At 38.9% G+C, this 14,267-nt stretch overlaps 1 protein-coding gene across 5 annotated transcripts in view; it reads right to left on the reverse strand.

Annotated features, from left to right (window-relative positions):
• The window catches only part of DISC1 (DISC1 scaffold protein), a 202,323-nt gene that overhangs the window by 32,501 nt on the left and 155,555 nt on the right, over positions 1-14,267 (reverse strand). For all 5 annotated transcript variants that reach the window (XM_080584388.1, XM_080584387.1, XM_080584390.1 and 2 more), the window contains one exon: positions 14,175-14,235. In XM_080584388.1, the coding sequence (XP_080440514.1) occupies positions 14,175-14,235 (61 nt within the window). The remainder of the gene's footprint in view (positions 1-14,174; positions 14,236-14,267) is intronic.

The following is a 14,267-nucleotide window of genomic DNA, read 5'->3' on the forward strand; positions in this document are numbered from 1 at the left end:
AGACATGGACGCTGCTTTCCTGCAGCTTGACGAATGGATGATAGCGGTGGTTCTGCTTTCCACAGGATGCCAGAAATGTGCACAGGAACAGATCTGAAGAAAGAGGTGAGTAGAGCCCCCAGCCCAGCCCTCATCATGGTGAGAACTCATTGTGGCATTCTTCTCTCCTCTACTCAGGGACGTAGTAGGGCAGAGTATACCTGGAGATGCAGTACTTTATAATATGTGAGGGTGTGAAGATGTATGTATGTACTTATGTGAAGAGGTACACATATAAAGAAAATAAGCCTTTTTAACTACATAAATACCTTCCTCTTAACACAATGGTAATGATACTGAAGTCAAAATCAACGTACCATGTCTATTATGTATTTCACAGTGATAACAAAAGTAGGTACTGAAGTAGGTGCTGAAGGATCAGAATCTAAACCAAAATCTAAAAATAATCTGCTAATAATCATGACCTCTTTCCCTTGTCCACAGAAGAAAAAAATGATATAAGGTGTTAAATCTGTCCTATGCTAATATTTTATGTGAAATGTATACATGTTTTATGACTGCTCTTCCTTTCCTGAAAGGACTGTTCAAAATAACGAGGAAGAACCATTTTTCTAGTGCTTAAAACTAATAAAGGAAACTTGATTAGGGTTATTAAAAAACAAGATACCATACAACGCTGAACAACATTTTTGCTGTTTTCTCTTCAATCCTCCAGCCATTTATTTTACCCAGCACAAAAATTTAATCACGGCCTGTCATTTTTCTATCAATATTCAATGTCACTGTGTTATACTTAAATTATCTCCAATGGAAACACAAAATGATAGACTGCTGCAGCTGATGCTTTTCACTTTGGTTCTTAATGCAAGGTGGATGCTGGAATGGAAACTGACATGTCAAATGCAGGAAATCAACTAATTTACAAGGGAAGGAGGAAGGCACCTTGTAGGAAGAATTTACTACTCAATTTAGTCCCTACATTTACTGTACAGTTTATTTTTACTATATTACCTAATCCATAACGTAAAAATTTACTGCATGCTTTTAGGACTATTTATTTCTCTTTAAAAAAAAGGTATACAGTAATGGACCTCTACCCCACCTCCACTGAAGCATCAATTATAAATAGTCTATTCTAACAGTGAAAAACTTAACTTTGATAGATGAGGAGAAAGCGATCAGGGAATTCTTCTTATTAAGCAGGCCATAAAGCTATCTTCTCAACCATAGTTTATCATTCACCTCATTCATAATCTGATAAAGCACCTTCAAGTTTGGTACTAACACTGATAACTCAGTCTGCATCCTGCTTGCCTTTAGCCTCTGCAATAACAGCAAAGCCCCACAATGTCATTAAAAAGTTGTATTTTTTTTTTTGACTGGATGGGAATTGCTAGAATGAGATTTTTTTTCTGCTCCATTTAATATCTGATCCCAAATGAGAATCAAAGGAGGGCCATGAATTAGCCCCAGTTTTGAAAAGCATGGATCTCAGGTTCCAGCATTCATCTAAGGTCTGTTCAAACCACTGAGCTGCTGCACAAGCCTAAATACTATCACGAGCTTGAACCTCACAATATTCAAATTCTGGTGACTTCCACTGAAATTCAGTGGCTTTCAAAACCACAACCGGTTCTAATTCAAGAAAATACATTTGTTTCCAAAGGCATACAATGGGAAGAAAGCACAACATTTGAATTGAGGCCACATTCTCAGCTGTCATAAATCCATGCTGTTGCAATAACAGCGATGTCTATTTATACCCCCAGAAGAATGCATCCTTATCGCAAACCAATTAGAAGAATGAGCCTGATCTCTTCTTGTTTGTTACAGCCTCTGACCGCAAGTGGTAGGAAGCACATAAAATGAATTTACAATTCTCCTATGTTTACTTTTTATTCACCTCTGTTCTTGAATATAAAAAGCCACAGTTTATAATATATTCCCTCTCTGAAAGGGCAACAGATTTAGAATTTCAGTGTCAAGTGAATTTGGGAACATGAATCATCTTGTGTACTGCTGACTGAGCAGGAATTAGGCATGTGAAAAAAAAAAAAAAGAGGGCAAAGAAATGCCCTTTTAGAAGAGATACAATCAGGAGAGATAACATTCTCACCATGTAGGAATGTACCTTGAAATTCAACCTTTGTAACCAGGAAGACACACCTGGAAAAATGAGAGTTGGCCAAATACTGATGTCAAGAGTCGCGTGCTTCCGGAGCTCCCCTGGAAGGCCTGAGGGCACGGTACGAGCTGCTGTAGCTGCAGGGTTGAGTAAGGTCAAAAAGAGTCGAATCCCGTTCTGGCTCAAAAAGAGCACGGCAGAAAGAGCAGGGCCTACAGATCCTCCCTGGCTGGACCCTGTCAGCTACGAGGCACCCTGGGTGCTGTGCGGTGCTGCTGGCAGCACGCCGCTAGCTGGCTACGGCCTGCACATCCTCCCAGACTGTGAGCTTACTCCCGGCAGTAAGCACGTGAAGGAATGACTGCTTCCAAATGCTAGTGGGAAAGGCTGTTCCAGCTGCATGCAAGACAGAGCTACCCTACATCTTCACACTCAGGCTATGCAGGAGGTGACACTTTACTTATTTTCTACTGGTTTAATTACCACAACACTTGTATCTAAAGTGACAGTCAGGACTTTGTGCTAAGTCTTGTCCAAACATGGGATAGGATCATTTAGCTGTACCCCTGGACAGCGGGCAGACAATGACAGATATCCATCCTCATCTTCCTTGATCTCTCTACACTCATTACTACTGTTGATGGCAATCCTGCTCGAGAGAGATGACGAAGCTTTTGAGAAATGCACGAACTGGTCTTGAGTCTTGCCCGCAGGGATGCACTCAAAAACAATAGCAGTAGGAAAATACACATCTACCTCTGAACAGTTTTCTCACCAAGTTCAGAAGGGATCAGGTCTTTCTCACCATGTACATTCACCTATATGCAACCACCAGGGGACTTGGTAGGAGAGCATAAGCTGAATGTCACAGACACAGAGGCGACAAACAGCTTTGCACATCTCTCCCTCCCTCATCACATAATCATATAGCCACAACTGAGAAAGGATTGCATGAAAAGAGGTCAAAGAGAAGATAACAGCTGGGTGGGTAGAGCTGGGCAAGGGACAGGTGATGGTGGTGGGCAAAGAGAAGTACTTTGAAGAGTTTGAGGCCACGATACACTCACCTTTATCTCAGTAAAAATTGACAGACTGAGAAAAGTCTCACAAGATTACTGAAAACAGTATCCTGCTTAACTGGATGCTTTCCACTGATTTATCAAACTCAATCCCTAGTTTCTGGAGTGCCTCTCACCTGACACTATGCTCTTGCTAAACATCTGCAGATAATGCTAGCATCTCCTGTTGCACACATTCTCCGTTATCTGGGTAGGAAGATGAAAAACACTGTCCTTTAGCTTGACAGAGCTTCCAAAGCAGCTACAGCACACAGCAAATACGCCCTATTCTTCCCAGAGTATGCAGAGTCCAGCTCATGGTCTCAGACCTTATCTTCAGACATCCTCCCGAAATCAGAGGATGGGATCAGTCACTGAACATACTCTCTTTTTGAAGCAGGTGGCTTTCTGTCTTGTAGCCAAAGCCTCTTTGCATGGGAAATGGTAAACTATTAAAAGCAAATCAACAAAGCTCATTGCTTCAACCTTCCCTTCATTAATGCAAATACACGTTAGGACAGACATCTACAAGGAAAATTGTACAGGCTTCCAGGTCAAAATGCCAACACAGCCTACTCTTAGGCATGAGGAAGCCAGTGTGGCTGATGTTAGTCATGTCAGACATTCAGCATTCACAGAACGGGATCCTCCCACATTCATTAGAATCGCTGATTAACAAACAAATAAAAGAGGAAAACATTACTTTTGCTCCAAAATTGAGAAGTCTTAGCACACCAATGCAGCAAAGTGATGCAGAATTACTTATTCCTGATGATGCACGAGTTTGCAGCCTAGAGGACTATCATAATATTAATGAGTTTCAGCAGATTGTTGAACTGTAGCTTTGTAGACATGACTGACCAACACCAGAACAAAGCAGCATAAAAAAAGGCATACTGAAGAAGAAAAGATCCTAACAAAATACACAATTACTAACCATCTAGAGAGGCTGTGAACTTTCAGCATGTTTTCTTTTTAAGCAAGAGCAATACTTTGTGTTTTTCTAAGGGGAGACCCAGCATTGCCCTCTGATGATTTCTGCTATGCTAAGGATAAAATGAATGGAAGACAAAGAGCCTGGAGGGAAGGAGCGGGGTGGGGGTGGGAGCAGAGGGAAGCTTTCTCATGAATAGGCTGCAACATCCTCTGTCACCTTGTCTTTGCCAATGCTGCACGCTTAACTATGGAAGTTAATTCAGTTACTTAAACAAAACAAAACAAAAAAACTAGCCTGGATGAAATCTGAATTGATACAGACAGAGAGTTACTAAAGGGCATGTGACTGTGTGCTTTATCTTCAAAACCTTTAAGAGACATTGGAAACTGGCCTCAAATCTGAGTTTCTTTTTTTCCTAAAAAGGTCTATTTTCAATGCTGAGATTGGATTTAAAAGGAAGAGAGCTCTCCCCTACTTATCATAAACCAGTACCATCATGTATCAGTTTCCCCATCTCCCAATTAAAAAGATAAAAAGAAATAAATATTTGCAACCCAGCATTCCTGAATTAGCAAAATAAAACAAAACTAAACTAAACAAATAAAAGGAAAGAAGAAAAGGCAATGAAAATTGGAAAGTCTGCCATTCTTGTGCTGTTCTTCAATTTACTGTTTTATGTAGAAGCCAAACATTAATTTAAAAAAGTTCTGGGCACGATATATATCAAATAAACATTGGTGCAATATTAATTCCCCATTAGGACTTAAAGTGGAAAAATACAATGTGTACGTCGTCTTTCCCCCAGACAAATGCTGGACCTGGGCCTTCTCATCGCACCCCTCCTCTTCTGCAAAGAGCTCTTTCCACACCTCAGCCAGCATATGCTTATTTGGGAATTGAAACAAAGTCCTTCTCCACTAGCAGCAAGCACTCTCTTTACCTCTGCAGAGCCAGAAGAAGACCCTTGCTGCCACAAAAAACATAGTGGGTTCCATGAGTGCAATTATCACCTATCTTGTGAAGGCCACAGACAGGAGCAATGGTCTTCTTTATCTTCTCACTTGGTGGAAGAAGCAGATTACATCCTTTGCCCTCCCTCATTTTTACTGCCCAGGCAACTTGTATTCATCTACAGATGGGTGCAAATATTGGTTCTGCTGGTGCTGAAAAACACAACTGAGAGGTTGGCAACCAAGAGCTGCATCCTGGCAGAAGACATGAGTTTGTCTACCAAGGATCTCCACCATGGGACCAGATCACCATGAAGATGAAGTGCACATTACGCTGGAGAGACATGATTACAAGTTTGTATCTGCTGCACTTCCAGAAAGATTATTTCAGTTACCACCCTCTGTGGGTTTTAGCCATGGTTTCCATGCCCAGAAACAAAAAGAACAGCAAAGATTCTCAACTTTCCTCCAGCCCCAGTTAATCTAGGCTAATCCATTTCCATGAAGCAATGCCATCAAATTTCTCATGAGGTTATTTAAATTTAAATTTACTAAGCATTTCCAAGATACTATGTGCTGGCAGGACATTGCAGACATTTTCAAATATACTGCAAATGATTGTGAAGACAGAAAGAACATTTAATGAGAATCTGTGCTGTGGTCATGCAGTCTAAGATATCCTGAAAAATAATCTGCTCTGTTTTAAGGGTGAGAATGGGTTTTCTATGAATTAAGTGCATTTTTATATTTCTATTTTCTGGTACTTTTTTGCCCTCAGTGGCATACAGAGAGGAGATACACAACAATAATAGTTCTAAGGAATGAAGTTGGAAACAAAATAAAGAAGGTAAGAATAAAATTTTAGAAGTGGAAATGAGACAAGTAAAGGGAAAGGGGAGAGAAAAATATAAATAGAGACCAGGGGAAGAATTGGAAAGCCCTCTCTCCAAGAATACTAACTTCAAGAACAGCAAACAAAAAAGCCCACAAATGTTTAAAGTAGAGGAGGGGATAAAAATGAGTTAGATAGGATATATAAGTTTTTATTTTTGGTTAATTGGATTCACCATTGTGTAAACTAAATTTTCACAGCTACTCAAAAAAAGAGGACATATCTCCTAAATAAGGCTGGGCTAGTACAGCAAGCAAAAATTACCTGTCATTTATTAGCTAACACACTTAGCTGTTTGCTTTTCAATATTCACAGCTCATTTTATTCATGAATATTTTGGGTGAGCAAACTTCCCCTCACCAGAATACTACCAATACAAAAGACCAGTGGGGTAATAAAGCAGCTTGATTTATCGAGTATTTGAAATATTGAGTGGGAGCAACTCTGCGTATGTACACTATCTTTGCTAATTTCTTCCTCCCCTACAGAAATCTATTCAAAATGCTATTTTTGTTCATGAGTTCCTAAGTTCTTGTTACCAGTTACACAGCTGAAGTGATAATCCTTCAATTCATGATATTATGACCTTTCCACAGCAAGTAAGCACAATGACATAAGTTGCTGTTTTCAGGCTGGAAAAGAATATCAGGAAAACATAAGCCTTTAAGAAACAATAACCCTGTTTTCATGACAGCGGCTCTCATGTAAACTGAAAAATAAGGTGACTGAAACAAAGAGTATTGTATTGTTCAGAACAAGGAGAATTGATTCTCCAAAGAAAAGTGTTCAATTGTCCCAACGTGTGTTTGGTGACACTGCAATGTTCTTTAAATGTTTCTGAACCCAGACAAGTGTTTTGCTGGTGGTGGTGGCTGAGAGCTTTTTGTGAACCTCTCAGTATGACAAAACACCACAATATGTTAAAACAAGATGGTTTTATTCTAAAGAACAGCAAAACAGATTTGAGGCAGAATCCCTTCAGATGTCACAGAAGTGTGCAATTTCCTTCCAATTTTGCCAATCTGATAACTTATTTACTGTGTTCACTTCCAGTGGCACCAACATCTAACCACGTTCCCAATTTTCTACACTTAAGATAGCCACACAGGGCCTAGTCCTACAGTCCTTTGTTACAAAGGGAGGCAACACAAGTGATTGCACTGACATGCACAAGCACTTTTTCAGGTAGATAAGGATAAGCAACTCCTTAAAGTTATGGGCAAACAACATTTTGGGAAACTAACCTCATACATTCTATGTTCTATAAATATATATACATATTATAAATACAATATAAATAACATATTATATTATATATATGTATATCCCACACAGACAAGACCAGTAGAGAAGTTGTAACCAGATGACAGATAACCATCCATCCACAAGGACGCTTGGCCGTTTTGATGTTCTCTGAGCTCTCAGACCATCAGCCTATCCCCTCAGTGTGCTATTGAGAGCATTCATACCCAGCTCCGCTCCCAAAATCATTTTGGAGACTTAGCGTGTTATAGAGGAGACCCAAGACACATGGTATGTAAACTAATGAGATGAATAATAGGCGACAAAAATGACTGTTGTAAGGCCATTCATTTTCAAGTAAACTGGAATGTGATGTCTTAGCAATTAATGCTGAGTTATTCGGTTATGGTTTGGGACCCTCAGGACATTGGAGGCCTTGTCTGAAGGATGCAGCTCAATGTAGTTGACATTCAAACGCATTAAAAACATTGCCTGCATGAGAAAACCACAAATTTCCTTTACAGGAATGCAAGTCTTGCTAAACACACACAATCCCCTTCACACTTCGGTGAACAAGGAGCTGCAAGGTGTGCAAAGGAGCGCACCTTACAGCAGGGTACGACTCCACTACACCTCATGTCCTGAGCACCCAGGAGTTGAAAAAAGTCATTAAAATGAAAACAAACACTGCTGATTAGAAAACAAACCAGGACAAATAGCAAAAGACAATCAATTGAAGAAAAAAGGTTTTACATACATTCACAAAGTTACAAGGTGCTGTATCATTTAAAAATCAATAATGGCAAAGCACCGTCATTGCAATATTACATTTCACTAGCAGGCATCTCTTACTAGCTTCATTTCCACATTCTTGCAGAATAACACAGAAAATAGCTCAATAAAACACCTTTGTGTAATTGTCACCAGTTATTCCTGAAAAATATTATTCCCCCAAAATAATTTCATGATTCCTATCTGGGAATTAGAAACAGCAACTAAAAAGCCATGGTTTTGTGATCAATGGAAGTCATAGGATAATCTTTGAGGCCTGCGGAAGAGTACAATCACATTAAATTCCCTCAGCTCAAGAAATGTCATCGTTACATCGGCTGGTACAAAAAAATTGTTTCCAGCCTGAGGCAGTTATGATAAGGGATTTAGAAGCCATCACCATGTGGGCCACGAGATACAAAGGAATGCATCACTGCATATAAAGCGTCTCTTGCTCCCCATTTCGAAGCTAATGTTCTCACAGCTGTGTATGACTTAGACCAGCTGGGAAGAAGAAAGGGACTGAATGAGTCACTAGAAGTATCCAGCATTTTGTCTAGCCTGTGTTTAACACTACTGCAGCAGAACTGTTGGTAAGCAAAATAAGATCAGATGATGATACTGCACGCGCTGGGGCTGCGTGTCCTCTTGGAAGCAACATACAAAACGCCTAATCTTCAGGGGGAGGTAGGCAAAGATGGCATTTCAGTCATATCCGTGCACTGCTACAATGCTGCTGCCAGCTGAAACAGCCCTCAGTGCAACTGAGGTGGGTCACGGGTTACACAAAATTACCGCAGGCCATCTGGCACTCCCCAACACGCTCGTGCTGCTGTGTACAGGAGGGGGAGAAGCTTTTGGAAAGCCTTACTAGCAGCCTTTGCACAGCAACTCTCCTCTAGCAGCTGCCAGGCTTTGTGCACGATGACATGCAGGACGCTAGCAGCCCAAGATGAAATCTCACCCCTGCAGAAGATAAGAGGCTGGAGACTGCCAGAGAGGGGCTTTGTCACCAAAATGCTCAATATTTGCAAGCTTGCGCTTGTAGGCTTGGGTACCACAGCCTACTCTTCAAAAGCACGGTGCCAGACTTCAGACAGGGCTCTGAGTGTGTGCACTTGGACACAGGGACCTCACCTGACTGCAGAAAATCATGACTGTCTTGAGAAATCTTGAAAAGCCTAATTATTTAATTAGCGATGAAACCAGCTCCTCCTGGGGTTTCTGCTGCCTCAGGGTTCAATTTTCCATGGCAGGTCTGGCTCTTGGATTCTGAGTGTCAGCAAAGGGATAAATGCTAGTCCCAAGGTCTTTTGTTTCTCCTATGTTTAATTTTCACTCTGCCTCCTCCCCCCAAAAACGCATTTTTCACTTGTGAGATGCCCCTTCATCACGTAGCGTATCTATCATTAATTGTTTAGGCTATGGTTCAGGCATAACTTTTACATTAACATGCAATGCCACCCAGGAAATATTTGGTACGTTAAAAGAAGTTCTTAAGGCAAATGTCAAATGATCCACGACATATACAAAAGAAATATTCAGCTGCTACTCTCTTGCAACAATTCTGCCACATTTATTCCATCTGCTCCAGAGAGCAAATTTCACAGATTATCAGTTTCTAATAAATTTCACAAGGGCAATGTATTCCAAATATGTTTCTACAAATATCTAGCAGATGGACACATGAAAAATAAAGCATTGTTATCTCATCCTGTATCTCATGAAGCTGATTTGCAATACTAACGATACTTAGTTTTCTTTGGTATAAAAGCCTCCTATATATATATGTATACATATTTTAAAATAAAACAGGTATTTTCCTCTACTACTGCTAAAACATCAGCAGTGTCTCCAAAGGTAAGAAAGAAAGAAATCCTTTTGCTGCATATTTCGGTGATATAACTGAATTCCTGTTTTTTGCACAGCACTTTGCAAGGTAACTGTATTTGCCATGGAACATTTACTAGCTTCTGCAAGGGCAATGGTCTGAAAGATATATATATTTTTTTAATTCTACATTCTTCCACACATTTTTGGGGGTTTCTCCAGCTATCAAATATAGATCACACAGAGATTGATCTTGATATGCACATGCATTCCCACAGCCCCCTCTGCGACAGAAGTGAAATAGACTGAAGCTAGGACAGAGATTTAATGAGACATAGGGTGCATGTAAAATATGACAGACGTACAACCAGTCACATCGCATGACTTTCATTGTGATATGTAAGCTAGCTCAGATGATGACTTTTCAGACAGAAATACAGATCAGAGGTTTCTTACCCATTTAAAAGGCAGATAACTTCAAAACCAGGTGAGTAACTGCAAACGCCAAATCGAGACTTAGATTCCAACATCTAAGCACCTAAACAAATGTGAGTTGGTACTTACTCTCAGTTTCCACTGATCTCAAAGGTGTTTATTAGTACCCCACACATTTTGCAAAATGTGGCCACTTTCATTAAGTGCCTAAGTATTGATCGAGGAGGACATTCAGCACAAGTGGTGAGCTGAAGTTGTCCACGTAAGACTTCTTACATTTGATATACCCATAGAAATGTCTTCACTGAACACAGTCTCATTGTCCTCTGACCACTTCTGTACATTATCTTGTTTAACAGCAAAAGTAAAGCAACTTGCAGTGCCATTAGTAAATGGAAGCAATGGCAATGGTATTTGATTAATACCATTATTTTAAAGAAGAGGTAGTGACTGTAAAAAAAGCTATGAGAGGTTTGAAGTATCTTGGTGATTGGAAAAGAGACAGCCTGCAGGATTATTAAACCTGCTACTTATTTATTTTTTCTTGAAGGATACTGTCCTGAACAATCGTCAGTCCATTGTTCAGAATGCAAGCTGTATTTTAAATGGAAAAACAATATTAAAAAATCAGTGTAGTTAATTGGCAGTTAGCTTCTTTTATGTGAAATTATTAGATACTAAATATATTTGCTTTTTTATCAATACATTGACAAAAAGTTCTTCCTTCTGTAAATGCAAGACAATTAAGGAGTATTGTTCTTAATCAGTCATCAACATTGTATTAAACTATCTGAGAACGAACCCATTTTTTGGACTGCAGTCAAAAGTGCTATACTTGTTCCTTGTTTTTTTTTTCACAGAGAGAGAGAGAGAGAGAAAGGTACTCCAGTGGACAAGCTAGGTACTCCACATCCCCAAAAAAAGAAAACACAAAATGAAAATGAAACCAAAATGAGAATTTATTCCAAACTACACTTTCCTTAAGAAAATAAACAAAAGAGAGAAAATAAATAAATAAAATTGATATTTTTTTAAACATATTATTTTAACTCATTAAAGCTGTTTTGGTCTGAATTTTCTTCATTAATTCTCTTTTATTATAATATCAGTCAAAAAACACATTTCTAAGAGCTCTACCTTATTTTGAAGCTATACTTTAATTTGAATCTAGGTTGCTTCTATTTGAAGTGATGTTTCATCTGCAGAAAAACTTAAAAAGTTTATTTGAATTCTTGTTGCACATGCTTGATCCTCTACTGGTCTCAAAGGCATCAAAAAAGTGCATCCATGAGCCAGATGCAAATTTCACCTCTGAAGAAGAGGTGAAATGCAATCTTAAGAATGTAATCTTAAACCATATTCTTTAAACTTTCCTTGGAGAATAGGTCTTCAGCTTATGATTTTTAAGGAGTAATATGAGCACCTACATGAAGACCAAAAAAGAGAAACAGTTTCTCAAGTAACTTCGCTAAGTAGGGGGAAAAAAGCCTCCTGGGCTCTTGTTTACTTCTTTTGCTTACTCACACTATAAAGCAGGTGGAATTAATTATTTAGAGACCAAATAACCTTTAAAAAAAGTAACTATAACCACTTAATTTGCATAAATATAATGCTATTTTTAAGATGTAGTATCCTACTTTCTGGTAAAAACATCATACATTTTCTCTTCCCACCAATATATAAAGAAAATCTCATGTAATTAAGGGCTAAGAATAACTACTTTTTGGAATAATACCATTTTTACATGTTGAAAAACTGGTTCAGGACTGAATCTTCCCTGTCTGGGGGCTTGGCCAACACTGTTGGATTATTATTATTATCATTATTAGGAAGGGAAATTTCAGAAGTTTGGCACTACCACAACAGTCTGGAGGGTTGCAGCATCCAGGTGGCCAGTTAGGGACAGAGAAGCTGATGGCAAGCTCTGAAGTGAATATTAAAACCGCATTTACAGCTGCAGTGACACACACACAGCACTTGGAGTTCATGTATTTGTGTCCCCAGCAAAGGCTGGGGAGGACACTCATCTCTCAACAGCACAACTTTGAAGCCTGTAGCCTTGTGATAGAAAACCTAGACTGAAACTGGCTCAGGCTTGTATGGTACTAAGGAAGGCAATCCTTGTATACAAAAGCAAAAAAAAAAAAAAAAAAAAAAGAAAAAATTTACAACACTTGAAAACTTAGATCTGCTAAGTAAGGTTTGAAATGGTGAACTACTGTCCATAAAGAAATGCACTAGCCTCCAAAATACAAAGCAGTGTCAAGAAAGGGTTTTAACTTTTAATCCTTGCCCTGAAAGAATACTCTTCACAGAAGCAGGATGAATACCAACAGTTCAGCATTGGATTTTCTCCCACAAATACTAGGAATAGGGTAAAAATGATGCTGAAAGCTCATAAACAACACTTATCAAGACACCTAAAATTGTATTACAAGTTAAAGTATGGATGCTGTAAAGCAAATTCCAGTTTCCAGACAACCCAAATGTTATATAAACAGATGTTAACAACTAAAAACAAACCACTACCGCAAAGCTATCTGATGAATTCTGTGAAAGCAGATTGAAAAAGGTCTGTACAGCTTCTCCAAGTATTTAATAGTTAGAGGGATTTATGTCATTCTAGTAGCCTGATATATCATTTGAGTCCTCACAGGCTAGAAGCATCAATATATGTTGCTATACCTTATGTTTTAAATTTTAATAAAGAACAGGGTGGGGTTTTTTTTTGCCTTTTTTTTTTTTTTAAACAACCCACAGGAGGCTCTTAAGACTTGTGTTAAACTTAAGTATTTGAGACTTCTCTAGCTAAGTTGAAATCAGAGTTCTGAAATCAGTTATGAAGTATCAAAGTTATGGGGGGTAGGCAAGACAGACACGGCTTGATCTTTGAAGTCCACTTCCATCATTTTTCACTCAGCTCAGACTTACTTTTAAGCATGAAAGTTATGCAAAATAAGTACCTTTATATTCAACTGTGTGAGTGAGCAAATTTTAAAATCTGGAAGCATTTCTACCAATGCAACAACAAAATGAAGGCAGATTAGTAATTACACCTGCTCAAAAACAGAAATAGGAGTGGCATTAATTTGGGGGGGTTGCATTTTTATTACGGCATAAGCTTCAAATACAGCCTATGAAAGCTTTTTCTAATATAAATACTTGTGGGAGACAAAGTCCACTTTTCTATCACAACAGTAGTGCAACGTTTACTAACAACCCTTCAAGGAGCAGCCTAAACCTTGAGGACTAGTCTAGAACCCCCTTCACACAGCAAGAGGAGGAAATATAAATGCTAGCGTTGCTTTAAAAAAACAACAAAACCATAAATATAAGTGTATTCTACATTAGGATTCAGTTCCCAAAATATCTCCATTGTTGTCTTGGTTTCTGTTTGCTTTCTAATTCCTCAAAATAGCATTCTTTCAAAACTGTTATATAAAGGGTCATTACTTTTTAAGGACGCCCAGAATTACAGCAAGGGACTCTTTGGCTCTGCTCAGAGCTCAATTCTGCATAGTGCCTTTTGCAGCTGCAGCATCCCCACTACTCCACAACTTCTGGATGTTCAGTGGTTCACACCACAGATCACAGTACCTGCAGGCAGAGTTGGAGTGATGTGCATCAATTGCATGCACACTCCCTTGTCTCTGGCTGTACCAGCTCTGCTCAAGAGCAGTCCTGTGTACTGGAGAATGCCCAAAACAATGTTTATTTCTTTTACCTGCATCCTTTGGCAGGTTGCTGGTAAAGCTGCTGAACATGGCAAGGAACAGAGGTCATAACAAGAACATTTGGGGGATTTCCAACCTTGAACAATTCTGGTATTATTCTAACGCAAGTTCAAAAACATTCCCTAACACTTTTATGTATGTCAATGATGCATTAAGAAACATTTTTAGTATTTCAGAGGTTTCCATGATATCATCCTTACCTATGTAGTTTATCTTCCAGCATCTCCATATACTTTTCAGCATTTTCTTTTACACTGGTCACTGCAAGATAAAATTCAACAATTAGCTAATGG

This window comes from Anser brachyrhynchus, assembly GCF_964034855.1.
Source record: "Anser brachyrhynchus genome assembly, chromosome: 3".
Lineage (NCBI taxonomy): Eukaryota > Metazoa > Chordata > Aves > Anseriformes > Anatidae > Anser > Anser brachyrhynchus.